The sequence below is a fragment of the Colossoma macropomum genome, unplaced genomic scaffold (genome assembly GCF_904425465.1).
Source record: "Colossoma macropomum unplaced genomic scaffold, Colossoma_macropomum, whole genome shotgun sequence".
Classification (NCBI taxonomy): Eukaryota; Metazoa; Chordata; class Actinopteri; order Characiformes; family Serrasalmidae; genus Colossoma; species Colossoma macropomum.
In genome coordinates, this window is record NW_023494793.1 from 23,236,739 (window position 1) to 23,261,636 (window position 24,898).

The 24,898-nt window shown below is 39.2% G+C and overlaps 2 protein-coding genes across 5 annotated transcripts in view; both read left to right on the forward strand.

Annotated features, from left to right (window-relative positions):
• Window positions 1-5,461, forward strand: part of si:dkeyp-117b11.1 (SH2 domain-containing protein 6) — a 29,008-nt gene extending 23,547 nt beyond the window's left edge. For all 3 annotated transcript variants that reach the window (XM_036578891.1, XM_036578892.1, XM_036578893.1), the window contains 3 exons: window positions 994-1,077; window positions 2,375-2,533; window positions 4,797-5,461. In XM_036578891.1, coding sequence (XP_036434784.1) covers window positions 994-1,077; window positions 2,375-2,533; window positions 4,797-4,913 — 360 coding nt within the window. In that variant the 3' untranslated portion in view covers window positions 4,914-5,461. The remainder of the gene's footprint in view (window positions 1-993; window positions 1,078-2,374; window positions 2,534-4,796) is intronic.
• A 483-nt stretch (window positions 5,462-5,944) lies between these two features.
• Window positions 5,945-24,898, forward strand: part of cltcl1 (clathrin, heavy chain-like 1) — a 49,274-nt gene continuing 30,320 nt past the window's right edge. Inside the window, exons 1-5 of one of the 2 annotated variants that reach the window (XM_036578890.1) lie at window positions 5,945-6,454; window positions 17,481-17,688; window positions 21,488-21,756; window positions 23,565-23,726; window positions 24,726-24,839. In XM_036578890.1, the coding sequence (XP_036434783.1) occupies window positions 6,413-6,454; window positions 17,481-17,688; window positions 21,488-21,756; window positions 23,565-23,726; window positions 24,726-24,839 (795 nt within the window). In that variant the 5' untranslated portion in view covers window positions 5,945-6,412. The remainder of the gene's footprint in view (window positions 6,455-17,480; window positions 17,689-21,487; window positions 21,757-23,564; window positions 23,727-24,725; window positions 24,840-24,898) is intronic. The other variant, XM_036578888.1, reaches the window with a different exon arrangement.

Genomic DNA, 24,898 nt, shown 5'->3' on the forward strand with positions numbered 1-24,898 from the left:
ACGCTGCCACAATGCTCATCTCTGCAACCCATTTTTGAATTTGACTACCTAATACTTCACATTCTTGACTTCTAGGGCAGTGGCACACAGCATGAATTAAATCCGCTTCCTCAGACTCACATCACCAACTCTGAGCTGTGTCTTTTAAACCAAGCCTGTACAATCTGGTAGAACCTTGCTACGTTCCTCTACCAAGAGAAAAATCATCAAGTTTGTCCATTGGCTTGCACACCTGCTTCTGGTCAATGCCTAACTATCAGCTGCTGACCACATGATGTTAATAAAAATAATATTATCTGTGGAACGCTGGCCTCGAGTGAAGCCTGCCTGATCACATGTGCAAGAGATTTGTCCAATAGGTTTGCTAAAATTTTAGAAAGTATTTTAACATCTAGTGGAATTAAAGGAATTGGGCGGTAACATTCACAGGGATCTTTTCAGGAATCTTTGTCTTTGTCAAAGCAAGGGCTAATTCACCCCTCTCCAAGGCCTCTGTGTACATGTCAAGTAAGAATGGGGTCAGTTCTGAAGTATAGTATTTGAAAACTCCAGTAAAGCTGTCCAACCCTTTAGCCTTCCCAGCAGGCAAGACATTTGGTGGGTCCCCTTTAATGAAAATGATATCTTAGTGCTGAAATCAGGTTTTGTGATGCATAGTTGAAAAGTTGAAATAAACAGTGTACTGCAGGTTGCCTGGCTTCTGACTGAGAATCTAACAAATCTCCGACATCACAAGTTCAGTGATTCATGAAATCATACTTTTTATCTTGATTCAACTAAATTTCATTATTTTGGCATAGTTCAGCATCATTTTTAAAAACACACTCACCACACATGGAGTTACTGAACTATTTTCACAGTACCTATTTGCTACTTACAGGTTCTCAGTAACTTTAAAGAGGTACCATAAAAACAATAAGAAATGGGTCTGACCCCTTGGTTAGTAACTGTGCTTTAAACAATGGTTAATTGTAGGATATTAATGTGTCCTAGGAGGCAGGGCTGCAGAACAGAGAATGGTTTGCTGGAATATGTGGCCGCAAGACCGCAGAAGACGCCTTACTCAAAGTGAAGAAGGTAAGCAGCAGAACACTGTGTAGTGTTACTGAAACTTAATTTTTTGCTAAAACTTGTTAAAGAAGAAGTTTCATACTTACAAATGTTGGAAACGATGTGTGAGGTACTGGGATCACACAAAAGCACATACAGTCATATGCAAAGATTTGACATGTTTGACTGTTAGTTTGTATATAACGATTCAGTAAATGTAGCCGTATGCAAAATTTATATTTATGTATCTCTGGTAAAATTGCATGTCTCGTTGATTTTCTGAATGAGAATAATTTAACATATCCTCTACAGAGAACACACCTCTGCACATTTAATGCACAATTATTCTTTATTTGCTGAATGTAACATATTGGAGAAAATAAACAAATGTTATGCCACATTTTATTTTTTATGTTTTATTTTTTTGCTAAATATGTTAAATATTAAACTTAAGCACAGAATATGCACTACATTTGGCAGAAAGATAACATATTTATACAGTTGTTCTCTGTAGAGGAAGTATTAACATATTTTCTCTTAGAAAATCAACAACACATGTAATATGTCCAGGGGATGTTCAAACTTTTGCAAATGGCTGTATATAACCAGAATGCTGTTTATGTTGTTATAAGTCCAAACTATCAGAAATCTTGAGCAACACTGTCATAAAGGTAATATAATTTTCTGTTTAATCTCTATTTTGTGCGAGCATTTTTAACAGTTTCCATATTTGTCTCTCAGAATTTTGAAAAATGTTTCTTTCTAGGCTTTTGTGGTGACGAGTTCAGGACAGTGCCTCTACAACACATCTTACAAGTGCCTACAAACACATCTGCACTGAAATGCACAGGCATACACATCTCAAGCTAAAATAATTATATTGCCTTACAATTAACAGTAGCAGAAAAAGAAAATGTGTGTTAATGTGTGCCATTTTCATACATTTTAGTGCAGATGTGTTTGTAGGGTACATGGGCTTATTTGTGGCTTCTCTCCTATATACTGAATAATATTACGTTGCTGTATTACTGTTGTATATCCATTGATTGAACCGTGTAATACTGTAATACTGCTACACCGAAACCTAACCTTAACCCCCAAAACCAAAAGGAATTCTTTTGGCTCTTTTAGTATTTAAAGTGAAAGCTGCAGAAGTATTTTTCTTAATGGAGACCAATGAAACATCCTCAGAATTTTAGAATATTACATTTTATATCACATTATTGTGGCCACATTTGGTCCCCACAATCTTAAAAGTGTCTCAACCATGTTACTAAGCATATGGTGTATATATTGAATGTGCTTTTTTCTGGTTCCTATTCAGGACGGTTCCTTCTTGGTTAGATGCAGCACTGCTCAGAATGCACAGCAGCCCTATACGCTAGTCGTGCTGTTCAACCAAAAAGTGTACAACATTCCTGTGCGCTTCCTCAAAGATTCGAGCAGCTACGCCCTGGGCAAGGAAGGCAAGAAAAATGAAGAGGTACAGTTGCAAAATGAGACGTAGTGCCATCATTTTAATCAAATGCATTTGGTTTTGAAAATTATGATTACATTTATAACTGCATTAATAAAAATAAAGATCTAATTTCACATTAACTGATTGGAAAAATTGATGGTTGATTACATAGATATACAAGTGCCTTGCAAAAGTATTCAGCCTACTTAAAAGTGAGCAGGCTTGTATGGATTGAAAATGGCACACAGATTGTCCAGCCAGTGCTTTAATTACAAACCAGTATGCCCTTAAAGAAAATTCACAAAATGCTGCTTGCATGAGTATACAACCATTTTAGACTAGTACTTCAGAGAACCACCTTTTGCTACAGTAATAGCTTTAAGTTTTCTTTTAACTTGAACTTCTTTGGAGACATTTTCACCCATTCCATTTAGCAGAATTGGTTCAGGTTGTTTAGGTTGGTTTGATTACGCTTGTGAACTGCAACTTTCAAATCGTGCCACAGATTCTCAATGGAATTGAGGTCTGAATTTTGACCTGGTCATTGTAGAACATTCACCTGTTTGTTTTTCTTCCTGTGTTGCTTTGTGCTTGGGATCACTGTCCTACTGAAAGATGCATTTTCTCCCAAGCTTTAGTTGATAGCAAACTGAAGCAGGTTGTCTTGCAGTATCTCCCTGCATCTGTTAACAAGATGCTCAGTTCCTGCTGAGGAAAAGCATCACCACAACATGTTGCTGCCACCCCCATACTTCACTGTTGGGATGGTGTTTGTTGAGGAATGGGCAGTGTTAGGTTTGTGCCACATGCGTTTTGAATTTTGGCCAAAAAGCTAAATTCTTGTTTCATCTTACCACAAAATCTTATCCCACATTTTAGCTGGGTCACTCTGATGATTTCTGGCAGAATCTAGACATGCTTTGATGTGTTTTTTTATTCAGTAATTGTTCTTTATAGCTATCCTCCCATATAGGCCAGGTGTCTGCTGAGCTCTTTATATTGTTGACTGGTGTACCTTCAATTCAGTCTCATCCACTGAACCCTATCACTTCTTTAAAGCCTCTGACTTTAAGGGTGTTAAATACTTTTGCAAGGCACTGTACTTCGGAGACCAATGTAGCAGAGGAGTGACCTCTTCATTTGCGCTATATGTGCATTTCTGTGAATATGTTTACATTTATGTTCATCACTGCTGTCAGAACAAACCTTATATCTCCAAAAGGGTAACTTTACAGGACAAGGAAAAATGTTCTTAACTTTTAACGGAAGTAAAGGGATGGATTAATTTTTGGACAATTTTTGTTGGTCCTTTCATCGAGAAATGTACTGTTAAAAGGATGTGGAAACCCTTTCTCATTGGTGGGCTCTACTGTTTCAGCTGCACTCATTGCTTACATTGATTACATGATATCAAGCATTCAGTCAAGCCATCTCCACAGAGTGACACTGGCGATAAAGTAGGACGCACTAAATAGCTCTGTGATTTTAAATGTGGCAAAGTCATAGAATGTCACATTTTCAGCAGCTCACTTTGTCATATTTCTGCCCTGCTGCCAGGGGTGGGTTGAGTAGCCTAATCCCACACTCAAGTAAACGTATTGTCACTTCACTGAAATATAGAATTCTGTCTTCTTAGTACATTCAGCACCGTTCAGACCTGAAATGCTAACTTCAAGCCAGGCCTTATTGCCAAACATCAGTGCCCAACCTCACAACTTCTCTTGAGGCTAAATGGATGTGAATTTCAAGTCAAGTCAAGTCAAGAGGCTTTTATTGTCGTTCCATCTATGTACAAGTACACAGTGGAGTGAAATTACGTTCCTCCAGGAACAAGGTGCAACAAGGAACAAAAGTACAAAAGTACAAAATTACAAAGTGCGAACGTGCAGACAGTGTGCAAACAAAAATTAAGTTAGAAACAATACAATAAATACGATAAATTAAACAGACATTAGACACAGTAAACAGACAGGACAGTGTAGCACCGACACAGCATAGATTTCCGCAGCTATATTCCAAAATCAAGTGGAAAGCTCTCCAAGTGGAAGAGGGTAGGCTGTTGTAACAACAGAAGGGGACCAACTCCATATTAATGCCCATGGGTTTAAAATGAGATGTGGAAAACAAGCACATATGGATATGATGTTCGGGTGTCCACATACTTTGGCGTATGTAGTATAGATGATGAATGAATAATTAGGCCTATAGGTAGTAACTCTGGAATGCTACGAAATTATTAAACATCTCTCTCACTCTGTCACTGCATATCTCTCTTTCCCACTCTCAGCTCTTCAGCAGTCTGCAGGAGATGATCTCTCATCATAAGGATAATCCCCTCCTTCTGATTGACAGCAAGAGTCAAGCCAAAAACACCACTTACCTCACACACCCTGTACATCCCTAAAACACAAAAGCACACACACAAAAATACTGTTGCAAAACTAACAATGTCTCATATCCCCGAAATGGTAACTTTACAGTAGAAGGAAAAAACATACTAATTTGTAACAGAAGTTAATGCAAAACATTAGAGCTTTTACGTTATGTAAAAAAAGTAAAAAAAAATTGGAGATACCCGTTTTGCGCAACATTGACAATTTGTATATACAATATACACATGTAGATGTGCACCCACACATAACCAGCACTGCCCTAACTCACTCTGTTTCTGTTTCTCTCTTTCAAAACCCTCCTCTCTGTCTCTCTCCAGCTATGACACTTCTCACACAAAACTATTTCACAAACCTACACCACCACCACATAACAACAACAACAAACAGGTGGCTATACACCAACCAGAGTGAAACACTCATACACAGATCTACTGCTGTTTAGTTTTTAATTCAGTTTTCTCTGTACCAAAATGTGTGATTTTGTGATTGTTTATTGGATTTTAACAGCAGTATATAAAGTATCTTATGTAATTGTTTGAATAAACTAAATGGAACCGTGCAGTGTGACTTCTTTAGTGAATATGCCACATTGATCAAAGTGCACTCACCATCAAAAGTTTGGGTTCAGATCATTATTCAGGCAAAACATAATCTTCACACAAGGGAAGGCACTTCAGTTAATATGAAGTATTTAGAAAAATACCCAAAGTGATAGATAATAGCTGTTTTATAGATGGATTGATTAAACCTTTCTAAATTTTTTCTCTAATTAATTGAGGTAATTATGATAATCAAAGAAAGAAAGAAGGCAAGGTTTTTACAAGCAAGGTTTATATAATGATTATTTTTTTGTAATAATTATAAATATATAGTAATTATACATTAAATGTTTTTTAATATATTATTACTATTTTTATTGTTATTATTATTATTAGTAGTAGCAGTAGTAGCAGTAGTGGTAGTAGTAGAACTAGAAGTAATAGAACTAGTTGTTGTTTTCGTTGTGGTAGTTCTTGGTGCCTTCTCTGCTAGTCCAGTGCTAAGAAATAGGAGTGGTGGGGAGTCTGTCACGTGCTCCTTTCTGGGTGAAGGGGGCAGCGGAGGGGTACACGATTCCTACTCTAGGATCACACGCAGCCTAAAATTTGCTTTTAGCCGCGAGCTTTAAAGAAGATACATCATTTCTGTGTGAATGTCAACTGTTATTGCCTTATAGAACATGACAGACGTCGCCCCCTCCCCCCCTTTCTTAATTTGTCCTACTCGGGTCTACTTTCTCCAGCGGAGGCGTTAGGTGCTAATGTTCCAGTGGTCGGTGCGCCGAGTGAATGAGTCGGATAAAATAGCGGAGTAGCGGAACGGGTCGGTCAGAGTTCCTCAAAGGCGCTCGTTTTTCCTTCATCCGACGGGCCTGCGGCTGAAACAAAACAGAGAGGGCGACTGTTTTTCGGTGTCCCCTTCCCCTCCTCCTTTATCTCTTTTCATTTCGACTGTTTCCAGCGGCGGAAGAATGGCGCAGATATTGCCCATCCGTTTTCAGGAACATCTGCAGGTAAGGCGCCTTTAAACGTTGAGCGAGATTTTTGGTTTTCGCGCTGCTGAGCTCGAGACCGCATAGCGAAGTCCTGCGTCATTGCTGTAGCAGCGGCACGGTAACAACTCTCCGAGCTCTCCCCTCGCCAAAGGCCCCGGCGACTTACAGAGAGTGTGAACTCGTAAATACGAGTGCTTTCTGGAAGTGAGACATCGCTAATGTGGAGCTGGAGAAGGCTGGTCTGTGACCAGGGGAGGTTTTCGCTGGTAGTGGCGGATTAGGAGCCCGGCGGCTCTGACGCAGCGAGCTGTTGAAGTGGCAGCACAGTTATTATTATGTGTATGACTCTCCATAACGCAATGTTTGCTAGCGTATCCTGTAAGGAGGCGAACAGGGCAGCAGAACGGGGCAATTCGGGAGTGTCAGTTGGTCACCGAGCCGCCCTTGATAGAAAGAAGCGAGATAAGTTTGTGGTGATTGGAGTATTTTTTGTTGACACCCACAAGACGCTCTGTTTTTTCCGAGCCTGAAGTACTTTGTTCCTCCGTGTGTCTTGAAGCACTGCGTCGTTCACACTGTGAAAACCTGTTTGAGCACACTTGTAAGTTAACTAGTACAGTTAACATAATTTATTTTTCACAACCGTTTTAAGCGTTCTGGCCTGTCAATAAAAGCCTGCTGGTTTCATTTGCCTTTATTTTTCAGTTCTTGTTGAGAAGTCCACCTGAAATCTGTCAGCAGGGCCCTGTGTTGGCTTTTACCATGACATACATTAGAATAAAACTAATAAAACGAACAACTAAATAAAACTAAACGGGAAGAAGACACGTATGTTGTGAAACTAATGTTAATCATTTCACTCACTCGCCTTCCAGCTTCCCAAATCCCTTCCCTGTGGATTTGCCAAATGCCCTTGTGTTTGGAATTATGTGAGTTGGGAAGTCATGGGTGCGAATTGGTGTTGAAGGGAAAATCCACTGATGTTTAGAATTTTCTGCAGAGTTCAGAAGTCGTAAACAAAATAATTCAGAACACTTTAATATGAAATGTTCGTTCCAGAGAAATTTACTGAGTCGGAATCGTTCACAGCAGTGATAAGAGGGAAGCATATGTCAGAAGTGTTGAATGCATCTAAATGCTACCTCACAACGCTATTACATGAAGTGGTTACGAATACACTGCCTGATGCACGAGACATTGTTTTACAATAGTTTAAATGTAAGATTTTGCCCCTAAATATTTTTTAAGTACATTCATGACAGAGAGGCACATGCAAGGCACAGTGAGGCAAAATATTACCCAAAGAAATTTTTCCAGATTTACTGTGATCAACACTACATTATAAAAACGCAGAAAAAAATCTCTGGTGGTTTTGGTGGAAAATAAAATGGCTGTGTAGTGGTTGTAGACATCACAACCCTGGTTCCTATTACCACTATTGTAAAGGAATCCAGGGCTATATACAGTGTACCGTTTTACATCAAACCACTCTGAATGACTTTGTTTACATATCACAGACCGAATTATGCGGGGAATTTGAAAAGTCAGTGGAATTCCCCTTTAACTACTGCTTTGCAAAGAGATTGGAATATATATTTGCTGTGTAGTGGTGAGTCTACCTCTTCTGTACAGTTAAGGTTTACATTGAAGTTGGATACCCTCTGTTCATAGGAAAAAATAACAGAAAAAATGTGTCTCCTATCAGATTTTGCTGACTAGCAGTGTTGCTAAAATTTGAGGAACCAGGTCGTTTTTCTGTTTGATTAGAATATGGGGAGAATAAACTTGTCTTATTTACGTATAACGCCATGTCATGGCTGTGCTTGCAGACCTGTTTAAGGACAAAAGCAGTCTGAAGTGTTCTATTATCTGCTCTCTTTGTAAGCTGTAACAGATGTAGATCTTCAGGCTGATAAATGCAGGACCGGCAGAGAATGCCAGAACATGTCAGACACATATTTGGAACTGTGACTCACGTTTCCAGCAGGCCAAGATTTTGGCTGATTTTCACACAACACACGCACAGTAATGGCAGATGCTCAAATCACCCACTGTGCTGCATTCTTATCTTCTCCTTCTTCTCCTGTATTAGAGTTAGTTCTTCTGCTCAGTGATGTATTTTGGGAGGGGGCTGCCTTAGACAATGCGTCAATGTTTTGTGCTCAGTATTTTTTCATGGCTTTGAGAGCGGAGGGCAGGGTGAGGGGCCACCAGTGTGCTCCTGTTTGATGCCAAATGCTAATGAAGTTGGAGCTGCAATCAGGGGTGCACAGTATAGTGCTGCCGGATACGTTTTACACTGAAAAATGAGAAAATGTGATGATTATAGGTCCAGTGTTTGAATTACAGTGATTATTACAACCAGTGCCACATTTTTGCTTGCGCATACACTGACTCATGCGTAATCACTAGTGGTGGGCATTTCCTTACTTTGCAAAGATTCAGTAACAAATCATTCAGTGAAATGGACAGCATAGTGGATACCACAGCAATCTAAGCAGGAACACCACTGCTTCCTGCACTATAGTAGATCACTCTTGATGAGAGCATCTGTTAATAATGTGTACACTAACTGTCTTGTCTCACTTGGCTAAGTAAAATTGATCAGTGATCCATCTTAACAGTTTAACTGGTCTTATGATTGCACTTTATGTAGTTATTGGTTGTTGGTCTAATTCCATATCGGTCCATCCCTGTCTACAGCCTGTAGAGATTTCGCTTTGGCCCCGACTTATCTTGTCCCATCCTCGAATTGGGAATTTTTTTGGTCCACGCCCTGTGTTATTTGGTGTTACATTGTTCACAGTGTGCACTGAAAGTCTTAGAACACTTAATATTTTATGGTATGTGGTAGAGACATCTGGAATTCGCTTCAAGCCGAGCTAATTGAGGCCAGATGCCATCAGCCTCAATGAAACAGATAGTTAAATGAGTTCCTGTGGAATGGATTTGAATTTCTTTTATGAAATGTGGTAATGTATTTTGTAATTTGAATCGTAGAGAGCTGAACATGTAGAAAATTCTCTCCCATCTCATCTTCTTTCCTCTCCTACTCTCAGACACTCAGCTAGTGTATTTAGGTGAAGGAATGCAAGGAATCTGCAGATGGCAGGACTCTGGACTAGTGCTGCTTAGCCTTTTCGTTGAAAATGTATTTTTCTGCTTTCGACAAAGCTGTTCAGCTTAATACTAACAACTCTGTCTATGTGTGTGTGTGCATGTGTTCACTTCTGGTTTGTGATGGGGTTCGTAAAGTGTTTACAACGTATGTGTGTGTCTACATCAAAGTAGAGGTGGTATTTTGGTTAATATTCTACATACTGTATGTAAAAAAGTACCTAATCAAGACAGACTTCTAAATATTTTCCTTAATCTTCTTGGTATGGATTTTTTGTAACCAAATATTGTCAGCAACTGTAATTTTTTAGGGCTGGGAATCAGAATTTAGTACTTTGATAGTATAGTAATTACTTTGGCCAGACCAGTATTACCGAAAAAACTCAGTAATCTAATACCGTATTACCAAATACCTAAGGTAGTCAGTCTGATCAGGATCATTTAGCCAGTAAGCACGTTTGCTTCAAAATCTACACTTGGTTGTTAAATTACATGCTGTAAGCATGTTATTAATGTAAGCATTTTTAAAATCCTGGTTCTCCTTTGATTACTCTGCAATTGCTTAATTTTTGATTAATCTGTTGAAATCAGTAAATATACTTAACTATATATTTTGCATGTTTTGCATGTAAATACAAATTATTCAGACTTATTAATTTTTATTATGATTATTGTAATTTACAAATACAGATAGCAATGTCTCTGAGCAGCACTGCTTCAAAATGTGTCTTCAAAATGTGAGATTTCTGTATGTGATGTGGTGACTGGAGCAGATTTTTTTGTAACTGATTTAAGTGTGTGAAATACAAAGAAGCCAAAAAAAGAAGAGACAGTTTAGGCCTTGATGGTGACTGATAGTATTATTGTATAGGCAAACACTGGGTTGTATGATCTTATACAGTTACTGTTCTGTTATTCAGTGTGCTCTGGGTTATTTTCGTCATAATGTAGGCTATTAGGCTATTTTTTCTGCACTCTGATGGACAGATGATCCAGAGCAGTCCTTTTTAAACTTAATAGAAGCTCACCTAATGTGATTATGAGCAGGAAGAGGAAACAATAGTACACCAACATTCGCGCAAACCAGATCAACTCAGTTAACCTCCCAAACAAGACAAAATAGTTATTTATATCATTGTAGTCTTATCTCTCATCCCACACACACATACACTTAACCCAAACTGCATTTCTGCATTTTTTTGCATGCATGTTTATTCTAACATGTAATATCATGTGTAATAAGTGCATGTCTTGAATGAAGGTGAACCACCTGATCCAAACCACCTCTGGCAGACTATATCTGGATATTTTTGTTGTTCACTGAAGCTCATTTTCCAAATGACAGATTAGCAGCCCTACAGCAGTGCTACTGTAGCGGAGCACACTACTTTTTCATGTCCTCTATCCAGGGCCAGTTTCATACTGTTTGTGCAAACGATATGCTTTTGTTTGTCACTGGCTCTCATTTGGGTGATTGGGGCTGTTTTGAGTCAGCAGCTGCTCTACTGCAGGAGGCTGCAGAGGAAGTCGACAGAGCACAGCCTCTGTGCTCTCTAGGTTCCAAACTGCAAAGCTTCCAATTTAAGTAGCAGAAGTCTTAAGAAGTTGTTCTCCTTTCCAATAGAGCTGTTTTGACCTAAATACCCACCAGAAGCTTGAATATACAAAAAAATGGAAATGTTGGTGAATATTTGCTTTTATAGCAGGTTTTCTGATGCAGTGAGTTGCATAACAGTGTTTCCCCACACAGGCTATAATTGGGTGGCCCCGTTAGTATATTGACAGCCAGCCAAGTATATTTGTCCCATTTTAACTATTTCTATTTACAATTTTGTGCCATTAAAGACATTATAAACAAGCGCCTTAATTTCATAACAGGATGCAATATCAGCTGCTTGTGTTTCAACATTTCTTTCAGTGATGCATGCTGTGATGTAAAAAACTAACATTAAAATTTTACAAGATAATGCACAACTTCTTTCTACTGTGGAGCAGTGAGTAGGCCACCTAGGTGGATTTTTTTCAGGATAAATTTCCAAACAAGTCCTGCAATGATGTCACAACATCAGCCTGTTGCTGGTAGCAGTGCGGTCATCATGCTAACTACATAAAACAATGTTTCTACCCTCTGGTGATATAAAACAGTAGCAAGACTGTGTATAGATCGTACAGAATGCAGAAACAGCCTTCACAAAAAACGAATCTGCTCATAACAAGCAGAACTTTTGCCCAATGATGATGACAAATCAGACAGCTGGTATGTGCAAAGACGAGGAAAAACAACACAGCAACAAAAAAGCTAAACTGCCAAGCAACGTAGCCTAAATCATATTGCCATGTTTGACATGAAAAATATTTATATGCCATTTGGGTCTCAACTTAAACTAAATGATGCATTGACATACACATTTGCTTTGACATTTTGACAGAGCCTGTTTCAAGATTTGTAGCAAGGGGCACTGTAAGTACCAAATTTGCAGACCTTAAACAACAATGATGTTTGTTTTGGTTTTGGAAGAAGGTAAAAAAAACAACATTCTCTTATCAGGGACGGGATCTTGCTTTTACAGGTCCCTCAGGTCTTTTGAACACACGCTGGAGCTTTAAGTTTAAACCATGATAAAGAACTGAAGGCTTAAGGCAGTGGTTGCTAAGCAGTGATTGGATTGCTAGCGAAAAAGGCAGGGGTTGGGTGGGATTGGTCGATTGGACTATACCCTGCACATTCAGGAATGATACAGAGAATGTAATGATTTTAGTTGGCCATAGAACAATAACATCCCTCATCGAAAACAGTGCAGCTTAATAAATATTCTTTCCCCTTTTAATTGGACAGGTTGGTGATCAGTCTACCCACAGCTGTGTCTGATTTGAATAAAATACCCAATTAAGTAAAAGAATACTGAGATGAGTTAGGGTATCTGCACAGATTAGAAAAAACCCTCCAAAGCTGAAGCAACAGTCTTTTTTACGTTCATTGTTATTATGACATCCCGAAAACGAACAGATTCCCATATATCTGTCTGCAAACAGCTTACAGCAGTTTAGCCCTGCCCATTCATATTGACGGTGTAAGGAGTGTTTTAGGTGTGACTGCTTTTTGAATTCGGGGAAGTCAATCAAAACAGAGATCGTTTACAGATATCTGTCTTACAGGCATTGTAATGAGGAGGTGGGCAGTATGACAATATGTATCATTATTGTGATAAATTACGTCACAGTATAGTTTTCTAAGCATATAATAGATATCATCAGTGCTTTAAGAACATGTATATACTGCATGTTTCATTACAACGAGAGCCTAAGTAGTTCTGTTGAATTGTTTTTCGCTTGTAAATAAACATATTTGTGATAGTATGTTTTAATTTGGCACTTCTGGTGCATTCTGCCTGTTCCAATGTATGAAGCCTAAGAAAATTGTAATATTGTGATGTGTTTCAAGAAAATATCTTGAAGTATTATAATATTTTTTGCCATATCACCCACTTCTATGAGTAACAGAAGTAGCTTGTTTAAATCTGCGATATTAAGAGAGGTTTGAAAATGACCATGCAAAAATAAACTGTTTGCAGTACATAAACCACATAAACGTCAAAAGTGGGACATGGAAAAGTAAAGTACAAGAAAAATGGAGGAAATGGCCCAATTAAATCAGTATTTCTTAATCCTACTCATGGGGATCCACCACCCTGAGCAGTTTCAAATATTTTCTGCCTCAATACACCTGATCTACCTCATCAACTGCTTGTCAGGTCCTTCATGAGCTGTATCAGGTATGTTGAGGCAGAGAATATCAAACTGTACAGAACTGTGAATCCCCAGGAGCAGAATAAAGAAACTGCTTTAAGGTCAACTTATTTTAATCATAAGGCAATCTTCCCCTGCACCATGACGTATTTGCGAGTGAAACATGTTGTCAGGGAGTGTCTCTGGTCTAGTTGTCCCTTGATGATAGGTGGGGGTAGTGGGATGCGGAGAAGAAAACATAATATTGTTGAATACAAGAATTGTGTGGTTGAAATGAGATGATATGAACAGTTGATCTTAATGTCACCAGGGACTTGACCTGTCAAGGTAAAAAAATTCAATTTAGATTTCAGGTTGACTTAAAAATTTGTTGATGTAAAAACAGTTATGACAGAAGCCAGTGGACAAGTCCTCAGGATTTTCTGATCTTTCTAAATGTAGAGAAATGTGACAAAATTATTCTTTAGTAAAGAAAATGGACCTTGAACACTCTTTGATTAAAGAGTTCTTTGCATCCTGAAAAGGTTTTTCAAATTGATGGAGAATGTGCTGTAGATTTTTAAAAAGGGTTCTATATAGCACCAAAAAGGGTTCTGCTGTTGTTACGATGTCAAATTTGTACCAGTAGAAGAACACTGTCTGGTGCTATATAAAACCATTTTCAAAAAGGTTTTATAAAGTTCTTGAGGTTAGGTTAAAAAACACTGTAGAATTTCTTTAATTTGTTTAATCTGAGGGTGGAAATTTCATAGGACTAGATATGTTTGTTTGCTGAGGATCTTTCTCATGTTTCCACATTTAGCAAGATGATGCTCATGATGATGATGATGGATGATGATGATAACGTTTAATGAGTTGCACACTGTTCCCGGACATGAAGGCGCTGTTGCTTATCTGCCTGTGCTCCAAAATGTAATGTTATTAGTGATTGTTGGGATGAGGAAGCAGGTCAGCCTTGCAGTGAGAAACCGTTTTAACTCAGAGAGAGAATTTTGCTATCCTTTCTGCTCAGTGTGCCTCTCTTGTCTCATCCATCAATCCTCCTCCAGGCCTGCTGGACAGTGCAGGACAATGGGCACCAGGTCACCATGACGATGGAGTCTTTAGAGACTAGACTTAACACCATTGCGGCCCTTCAGGAAATGAGTTTAAATTCTTTTATTTTCAGAAGAGCTCCTCTGCTTTTTTGTCTCGCTTACTTTGATGTCTTCTACATTGCTTCTGTATTCAGCCTCTGTACATCTTTTGCCTTTTTGTATTTTTATTTTTTTATTTTCTGTTAACTCTGTACAACATTAGAATAAATACAAAGAAGCACAGTAAAACACAAAAAGTAAAGGTAGCAATAATTCTTGTTTTCAAAAATGGTTAGTATCTTATGAGCTGGTTAAAAGAACAAAGGTTTGGTTTGGGACTTTGCCTCAATACTTCCAGCTGTCATATAGATTTGTTCAACTCCATCATAAGCACATTTTCTTTAATCTAATGATGGCATGATTAGCCAAAGGACTATTGGTTACTATTGGTTAAACTATTAAATATACAATATTTGATGTTTTTCATACATATATCTGCCGATGACAATACATAAACAATCATTAAATGTAGAACTTATGACTAATTCACATATGTGTGTGTGGCCTGTGCAAAATTTTTAAATTGTATATTGCGTGTTTATTTTTTGTCAAATAAGTTAAACTCTGTAAATAAATAGAAAGTGTGTTCTGGAGGTTTGTGGATGAAACTAATAGAATAAGGAGTTGTGAGATGGACAGAAGGTGGGAGGAGTGTGGGTGTCACTTCATTTCTCTGAGTCAGGTTTTAAGTGTGTGTGTGTGTGTGTGTGTGTGTGTGTGTGTGTGTGTGTCTGTTGTCAGCCACCCCCACCCCCTCTGGAGCTCCCCTTACGCAAGCAGTATATTCCAGGAACACCAGCAGTGCTGCATTAGGTCTCCGTCTCTGAGGAAATGAGCAGTGATTCACTACAGTGTTAAACCTCCATCAACATCAGCTTTTCTCTCGTACTGACCTCTGAGACCAGTCAAACTCTACAAATAAAAAATGAAATTTGCTTAGTTTAAATATTTTGTTAACACACATCTCAAATATAGTATTTAACATGCATTTGATCTGTGAGATTTATTTTATGACCCTGGTAAAAATTTGCACTAAAGATTTTGAAAAAAAAGTTTTGCCCTTCAAGAATCACAAAGATTCAAAAGTATCAGTTCACTACAGTGCATACCACAGATGTGCAAACACTTAAAAATATTACTTGATGTTTTCATGATGGCATGATATATATTATACCCAGCTAAAAATATACAGATTCCAAAATCTCCAAAACCCTACAAGATATTGACACTGTACATTGTTGTGGTGGACAACGTCTGCGAAATGTCGATGTTGCAGGGGAACTGAGAAACCATTGACAGTTTTGACCCTTGACATTTTTAGCTCATGCAGCTGTAGAATTCCTGATGGACTCTGGCTAATGCAGCTGTATCATCTGTGCAGTTGTGATGACCCTCTAGTTTGGTTCCGATGTGCCTGTTTGCTCCATTTTTTGGAGTGTTTGATCCCTTGAAATGCATTTAAACCTTGGTCCAAACCAATTCTGTTACATACTAAAGGCCACACACTGTATACCAGGCACTCTAACCCGCTAGCTCTGTGTGTAAAAGTTTTGCCTGCTGAAAGCAAGCTAGTGAACCAGCATCATTTCCCACATACATCTCACCAACTGTTCCCTGAAAATGCACTGTGTATGCACTGTTAAACACAAATGTGTTCTTTAGATGTAAATGTATTCTGCACTCCAGGGAATCACACCAGGGATTTATGTGAAATAATAAACAGTTTATAGGTTATAATCATGATGTTATCCAAAATAATATCCATGGTAATATTTTGTATCAATTAAATGTTTTTACTTAATTTCAATTCAGTGGATTTATTACATTAAATTATCCAACCCTGTTTCTAACTGCTTACATAGTATTGCCAATTAACTGCTGAAGTGTACTTTCAGTTTCTCACTTTTTAACCCTATCGAACCGAGCATCTCAATAATGATCCATTCTGAGAATTTGGCAGTGGACCCTTCAGCTTGTTTAAGTCTGTTGCCAGAGGAGTTACAACATGTGCATGCCCACACTAGCTGCAGTGAAATGTATCGGCATGTAAAACTGGCGGTTATTATGTGCTACTGTGTTGCACTAGGCTTCCTTTGCTGTTGGATGCACTGTGCTTTTTTCAGAGTGAGTGAACAAGCTCATACAGAGCACAATTCAGAGCGGTAAGCTCTTATTACTGTATTGTACAATAAGGGTAATGATAAAACATTGCTGATATGTGACTTGAATTTCTTTTCATTTTTTTTGTTCGAAAAGGTAGTTTGTGAGAAAACTACATACAAATATTTCTACTTAGCTAGACCACATTCTTCATATATCAAAAAAATGTAACAACAGCATTGAGAAATAATGATTTATGGCAGAAATAGCCATGTTTTCCACTGGCCTTCAAAGGTTAAACGACACTCCTTTTTTTAACATAATCATTAAAAAAGAACGGAACATCTGTTAACTCGAAACACATATAATAGAAGCCAATGAGGTGTAGCTTCAGCACCTGCCCATTGGCTTCTATTGTAATTGTTTTTGAGTTTTCTCTTTTTTGTTAAAGCTGCACAATGTGTTTTTTGTCAAAATTGAAAAGGGTGGCATTATGCGCTAAAATATTGTGTGTGCGCTGCTGCTAGTCACCCTGTAAAGCCTAAAATAATGGAAAAGTCAAAGATGCTGGGTTGGATTTTGTAATTCGTCTTTACGTACTAACATCATACATGCAGACTCAAAAAGAAACGGTTAGGTCATAAATGCAAATTCAACATTATCCTGAAGAAGATATGATGACAATAGCAGATAAATAATTTACATTCTTGAGGACATGTTCTTCAAAAGTTTTGACTGTTGACACATTTATACATCATATACTATATTTTGAAGCCATATCTCTAAGTCCAACTATAAAAATATAAAATATAAAAATTTTGGTCTGTAGTTATTGACTGAATGCTACAGATGCAGTAGAGAAGAGCTGAGCTTGAAATATTGCTGTAGTATTCCTTCAAATCTTAACTAATTTTTTGGGGTCTTGTTCTCTTTGTCTCCTGTAGCTGCAGACTCTGGGGGTGAACCCAGCCAATATTGGCTTCAGCTGTTTGACTATGGAGTCGGACCGATTCATCTGCATACGGGAGAAAGTGGGCGAGCAGAACCAGGTGGTGATCATCGACCTCAGTGACCCCTCAAACCCCATCCGCCGGCCAATCACGGCAGACAGTGCCATCATGAACCCTGCCAGCAAGGTCATCGCTCTTAAAGGTGCCACTCTAACACCTCTCAAGACTTTTTCTAATGCTGTTTGAATTATGATATACAGATGTGGTGTATTAAAAATTAAATAGCAAGTAATAGAACTGCAGTGTCTCTAAAAGGTATTTCAGTCATTCATACACTGCATACATTCATTCATTCATCTTCTCAAACCACTTGATCCAGTTAGGTTTGCGGTAGCAATAGGGAAAGCAGAGAGTCCTAAACGACCCGGTCACCCGCAACTTCCTCCAGCTCATTCTGGAGGATCCTGAGCTGCTCCCAGGCCAACTTGGGGGTATAATTGCACCAGCGGCTTCTAGGATGACCTCGATCTTGTTCCAGTTGGCTGTGCCTGGACCTGCAATGGGAGGCAGCCGGGGGGCATCCTGATCATATGCCCGAACCACCTCAACTGGCTCCTCTCAGTGTGGAGCAATAGCGGCTCTGAGCTCCTCACCCTATCGAGTACAGTGTAGCCCACCACCCTGCGAACAAAGCTCATTTCCGCTGCTTGTATCTGCAATCTCTTTCTTTCGGTCATTACTCAAAGATCATAACCATAAATGAGGGTTTGGATGTAGACTGACCGTTAAACAGAGAGCTTTGCCTTATGGCTCAGCTCCCTCTTCACCGCTATAGTCCGGTACACCAACCGCATTACTGCTGTTGCCTTTCCCAGCCTGCAGCCAATCTCACAATCCTTCTTTCCGTCACTCGTGAACAAGACCCCAAGATACTTAAACTCCTCCACTTGGTGCAGGTCCTCTTCCCTTACCTGGAGTGGCCGAAAAGGATGTCTTATAGTGTGCCTATATAGGCAGTGGGAGACGGCAGGGAGGACCTTGGCGGCATGGACACCTGTGGCGGAAACTGGCTCTTGGCCTGTGGACCGTAACTTCACTAAGGAAAAGAGGAGCCACAGCTTGTGCAGGAAGTTAAGTACCAACAAGATATAGTGAAAGCGAACTTCTTAATAGGGATTGGTCCCTTACATCTTCAGGAGTTACACAGGGTGACTGGACGGGTGTGGGGATACTCAAAAGCCTCTGGCTGGCTGCCGTGCAGTTGGAGTTTGTCCCTGTGGACGAGAGGGTCGCCTTAAAGCGAATAAAAATTGCAGGGAGGAAAATTCAGAGTGTTGTGTGTGCCATTGCCCAAACAACAGTTCGAAGTATTCAGCCTTCTAGGACCGAGTGGGTGGGGTTCTGGAAAGGGCTCCACCTACAGATAGTCTTGCTGGGAGATTTCAGTGCTCGTGTTCAGTGCTCATGTTGGTATACCGCATACACTGTTTCAAAATATAAATGAGTTTGTTACTTGAATTATTTTTTTTCAAAAGCTCTGTATGTTTCCTAAATCTCTGTTCTCTGTCTCTATCAAACTGCTTTTCAATGCGTTGTGTTCTCTCTAAAAGATGGTGAGTTCTGTCTATTTCCTGCTTTACTTTCTGTTTCTCCTTTCCCTCACTCTCTTGCGCTCTCTTTCTCTGTCCTCTCCTATTTTTTCGTCTGTCTCCTCTATCTCTCCACCCACTTGCTTTTCTCTCTGAGTTTCCATATGACTTTGTCTTGTTAACCAGTTATCATCAATCCGTGTGTTATGTCACTAAACCAAGAACATAAATTCATTGATGTGTGTGAATATCACAGTTCTTAGCTCTTTAACTTCAAATTGCAATAAGGTTTTGTCACAACATGAGAATTAAAGGTGTTATTAATTTCAAGTGGTATTTATTTTGTATGCATGTCAAAGGTTTTGGTTTCAGTTTTGATGTGCAGTCAAGGTAACGCAAAAAATTCTTTTCCAATCTGCATAATTAAGATTTAATACAACAACACAGTCCTGCTCAATAAAAGAACTCAAGATTATATAACGAGTCTAAATAAAGACCACCAAAATTTCTCATTTAGTTGAATGAGATTTTTGCCAGCTTGTCTGTAATGCTTGTCATGACAGTTTCTAGGAAAGAATGCATTTGTGGGAGGAGCGTGGATAGGTCTGTTACATACAGTCATGTGCAAAAATAAAAAAAAACCCAGTCAAATTGCATGTTTTTTTTAGATTATTATTTTCTAAGTGAAAATAAGTTAACGCATCCTCCACTGGGAACAAACTTAAATGTGGTATTTGTCAGCAAATTTGTGTGCACCATTTCTAATAATGTAACATATTGTAAAACAGTAAAACACAAAGTATAATATAAGCCATAACTTTTGCCCAGGACACAACTGAGGCTGTTGAATTTAGCAAATGAACAGTAGCCCCATTTTGAAAATCACCTGCCACCCTCTGCACAGAAAAACAACAGTCTGTGGTGTGTCATTTTGCATGTCAGGAGGGTGTCTTTTCCTGTCAAAGTGGGCAAAAAAAAACACACACGATAGACTCTTTGCCAGTAAGTATGTCTTTTGATCAATTGTTGTCTGTGTAGCAGACAGCAGCACTGCTGTACAAATAGGTTTAATTTGAGTCTTTAAGAGCAGTTATACCCATTTGAACTGGCTCAAAAACTGTGATGTAATGCCTTTGTATTTCCCATGTCGTCTTTGGTGTTCATTACTCATTTTTCTAGCAGAGAAACATTATTGTTAGTGCTCCATCTTGTTTATGATTGCATTTGTAACATGGAGAAAGATGTGTAGATGTGGACCATATATGGTCATCTGCCTAAAGTAGAGACTGCTGATCTATGATCAGGGCCACTGTATCCATGTGGTAATATTCGTTAGGATATTAGAAACAGATACTACATCATGCAGTATAGTTACTCTGATGACAACAAAACAAGACTCTAGCATTCAATTTTGGAGATCTTTGAAGATTCTTCTCATTCATGGGATATAGATCTATGATTTTGAATCTAATGTTAAACTTTTATTGTAATCTTAAATATTAAGTTGACAATTACTTGCTTCTTTGGTATTTAGATTATACACCAGTCAGGTATAACATTATGACCACCTCTTTGTTTCTATGCTCATTGTCCATTTTATCAGCTCCGCTTATTGTATAGGTGCACTTTGTAGTTCTACAATTACAGGCTGTAGTCCATCTGTTTCTCTGCATACTTTGTTAGCCACCTTTTACCCTATTCTTCAGTGGTCAGGACCCCCATGGACCCTCACAGAGCAGGTACTGTTTGGGTAGTGGATCATTCTCAGCACTGCAATAACACTGACGTGGTGATGGTCTGTTAGTGTGTGCTGGGACGACTGGATCAGACACAGCAGTGCTGCAGGAGTTTTTAAACACTATGTCCACTCACTGTCCACTCTATTAGACACTACCTTGTCAGTCCACCTTGTAGATGTCAGAGAAGATAGCTCATCTACTGCTGCACAGTTTGTGTTGGTCATCCTCTAGTCCTTCATTAGTGGTCACAGGACGCTGCCTACAGGATGCTGTTGGCTGGATATTTTTGGTTGGTGGACTATTCTCAGTCCAACAGTGACACTGCAGTGCTGCTGTGTCTGATCCACTCAGACCAGCGCAACACACACTAATACACCACCACCACGTCAGTGTTACTGCAGTGCTGAGAATGATCCACTACCCAAATAGTACCTGCTCTGTGAGGGTCCACGGGGGGTCCTGACCACTGAAGAACAGGGTAAAAGGGGGCTAACAAAGTATGCAGAGAGACAGATAGACTACAGTCTGTAATTGTAGAACTACAAAGTGCACCTATATAGTAAGTGGAGCTGATAAAATGGACAATGAGCGTAGAACAAGGAGGTGGTCATAATGATATGCCTGATAGGTGTATATAAAAGCAAATAAGCAGCTCTTTTGTCTTGCTCCTTAGCTGCAAGGACACTGCAAATCTTTAACATGGAGATGAAGAGCAAGGTGAAGGCCCACACCATGACTGATGAAGTCATGTTCTGGAAGTGGATCTCCATCAACACTATCGCCCTGGTTACTGACACAGCTGTCTACCATTGGAGCATGGAGGGAGACTCTCAGCCAATCAAGATGTTTGACCGGCATGCTAGTCTTGCAGGCTGCCAGATCATCAACTATAGAACAGATGAACCCCAGAAATGGCTTCTGCTTATAGGCATATCAGCACAGGTAAGTCTGAGTGCATGTGTGAAAACCTGCATTTCCTTATGAGAATAACTATACTTTGATTTGTATGATTGTACAGACGGGTGACAGCTTAAAGAAAAAACATGAATAAATGAGTGCAGAAATGAGTGCAGATGCATTCCAGACAAGTGAACTGGAATGATGCAATTAGGCATAAGCAGTTAACATGCTACCATGCTCTGTGGCATGTATAAAAAACGGAGCAGGCCCTGTTGCCTTTGATTTTGGGTTAAGATGGTTAGAGGAAGAGATGTAAGTGACTTTGAAAAATGGTTCTTCACTGGGACATGGACTGTGCAACTGGCTAGCGTTTCAATAAGAACAATGTCTAAGTGATGTCTGCATTTAGATCTGTGGGAAGTACTATGGGATCCGTCAGTAAATAGCTTGAAAATTGTTGAAAGCACATGTTCAGAGACTGTGATACTTATACATCAGTGTGATATGTAAGGAAAAACAGAAGAGTAGCTGTTCCTCAAGTGACTGAAAATGTCAGTGCAGGATGTGATCAGCCTGTGTCAGCAAGAACTGTTTATATTGTCACTGTCCAAAAAAAAAAAAACAACAACAATAAAACAAGTATCTCCACTTTTTCTGATTTTGCTTTTTCTGCGTCATTGTTCTCCAATCCTAGTCCTGGAGAGCTACCTTTGGTTCCAACTTGTATCTAATAAGCTGCCCTGCCCTGACTTAACTCTTAAGACATCTGATTCAACCAATCAGGTAAAAGTTTGATTAGCTGCAGCAGGTGTGGTAAATTGTGGTTGGAACTAGGCTCTGCAGGAAATAGCCCTCCATAATCATGGTTAAAGACCACTGTTCTACACCATTTGAACACAGCCGCTGCCCTTTACACTGTGTGAAAATTTCATGATGAATGGACCAATAGAAATGCTCCAAAATTGTGTGAAATAAAATGTATTTACGTTAACTTACATTGAAAGTAAGGAATGTTTTGCCTTCTGCTGTAAAGTTCTGCTGTAAAGAACAGTGACAATATATACCTTCATAGAAAGGGATATTGTAGTAGGATTGCAGTGCATAAACATCTCATTACAAAGACAAATGTATTTTTGAGAGTTCAGTGACTCCACAGAGATGTGGAAAAAAGTGATACAAAGAAGATGAGTCATACTTCACTCTATTCGGCACAAGAGGGTGAGCGTGTGTGCTGAGTACGCTAGGAGAATGGTACAATCCTGAACGCTTGACCCCAATCATGAGGCAGTCCAGTGGCTCTGTTATGCTGTGGTGGGAATTTTTACTGGCCTGGTTTGGGTCAACTTGTCTTCTTAGAGGGAAGGTCACTGCAAATCAATACAAAGTTATTCCAGCTGGTTATCTTGATTCTGTGATGAAGCATTTCTATCCTGATGGAGTGGCCTTTTCCAGGATGGCAGTGCCTCCACCCACAGAGCATGAGAGGTCACTGAATGGTTTGATAAGTATGACAGTGTTGTAAATCATATGCTATGGCCTTCGCCGTCACCAGATCTCAACCCATTTGAGCATGTATGGAAGATTTTGGACTGATGTAGTAAACAGCGCTCTCTACCCGTCATCAAAATGGCAGTTGAGGGAATATTCTCTGGACGTTTTCCATCCCTCCAGTACCTTTACAGAGACTTGCAGAATCTATGCCAAGGTGTGCTGAAGCTGTTCTGGCTGCTTGTGGTGGTCCAGCAACTCACTAAGTTACTTTATGTAGGTTTGCCACCCGTCTTTGTATTTGTTTATATATATATATGTGTAAGTGATTGTAACACATTCTCTGTCTCTGGGCCCTGTAGCAAAACCGTGTGGTCGGCGCCATGCAGTTATACTCTGTAGACAGAAAGGTGTCTCAGCCCATAGAGGGCCATGCAGCAGCGTTTGTACAATACAAATTGGAGGGAAATCCAAACCCCTCCACACTTTTCTGCTTCGCTGTCAGGAGTCAGGCTGGGGGAAAGGTGAGAAATCTGTATTTTTTCCCTGTTCTTTTGCTTTTTCTCAATGTCTCTGCTTCAGTCTTTCTCTCTGTCTCTCTGTCTCACACACACTGGCATAAAGCACTTAGTAGTGGTTGATGGTTTTGGTATATGTTATGGTGTGTGTGTATATATATATATATATTCTTTTAAGTACCTTCTGGAATGTCACTTCAACATTGATAAGAACCATTTTTAACCACCTAAGCAAATTTAAAACATTTTTATTGTGTTAACAATGTAAAGATAAACGTATGTCAAATGTCGATATTGTTTTCTACCACTATTCCCATGGGCCTGGCAAAAACACTAAATGTTGTGTCTTAGTTTCTACAAGTTGGAAGTTGGTTTCTTATTTGCCAGCTTTTTGTTCAGATGTTCTGTTCCACCTTAAATGTACAGGTGCCTGAATGTAATTGCTGCACTGTTCAAGGTGTAAGAGGAATTAAGAATAAGAAGAATAAGAAAAAGAAGCCAGCTTCAACATTTGTCTCGTACATGCATCCCATACGCTTGTGTCTCCAACTGTCAGACACTGTTAGAATTTTGAAAATGTTACAGTCATTCACACTGGTCAAGCTGGTCCATGGCTCAGCATAACTGATAAACAAAACATACTGAAAAGACTGTGTATGGATTTTAAAAAGTCTTAACAGTGTTTACAGTCTTAAAGTAGATAACCATCTTTTTTCAACCAGTAGGTTTGAACAAAATAGATATTTAATATGTGTCATATGTATTGAGTGTGCTGTTATGTGGTGAAAGTGGTAATATTTTTGTTATGCTTGTTATTAGGTCTTAAAAAGGAAAATTAAAAATAATTTAATTTGATTTTTAAAATTTTTCAGCCACCCTAGGTATGATTTACTTTATCAGTCATGATCTGGAGTTGGGCGTGTTTATTAATATGAACTGTCTCTAATCAAAATGTATTATAAATCTGCCAGTGTGTGAACAACTTGTTTTCTCTCTTTGTTTTAGCTACACATAATTGAGGTGGGTCAGCCTGCACCGGGCAACCAGCCATTTGCCAAGAAAGCTGTAGATGTGTTCTTCCCCCCAGAGGCCCAGACTGACTTCCCTGTGGCCATGCAGGTATCTACACAAGGAAGAGTCGTATGACCCCGGGTCAAGGGAACAGAACCTACCCCTTA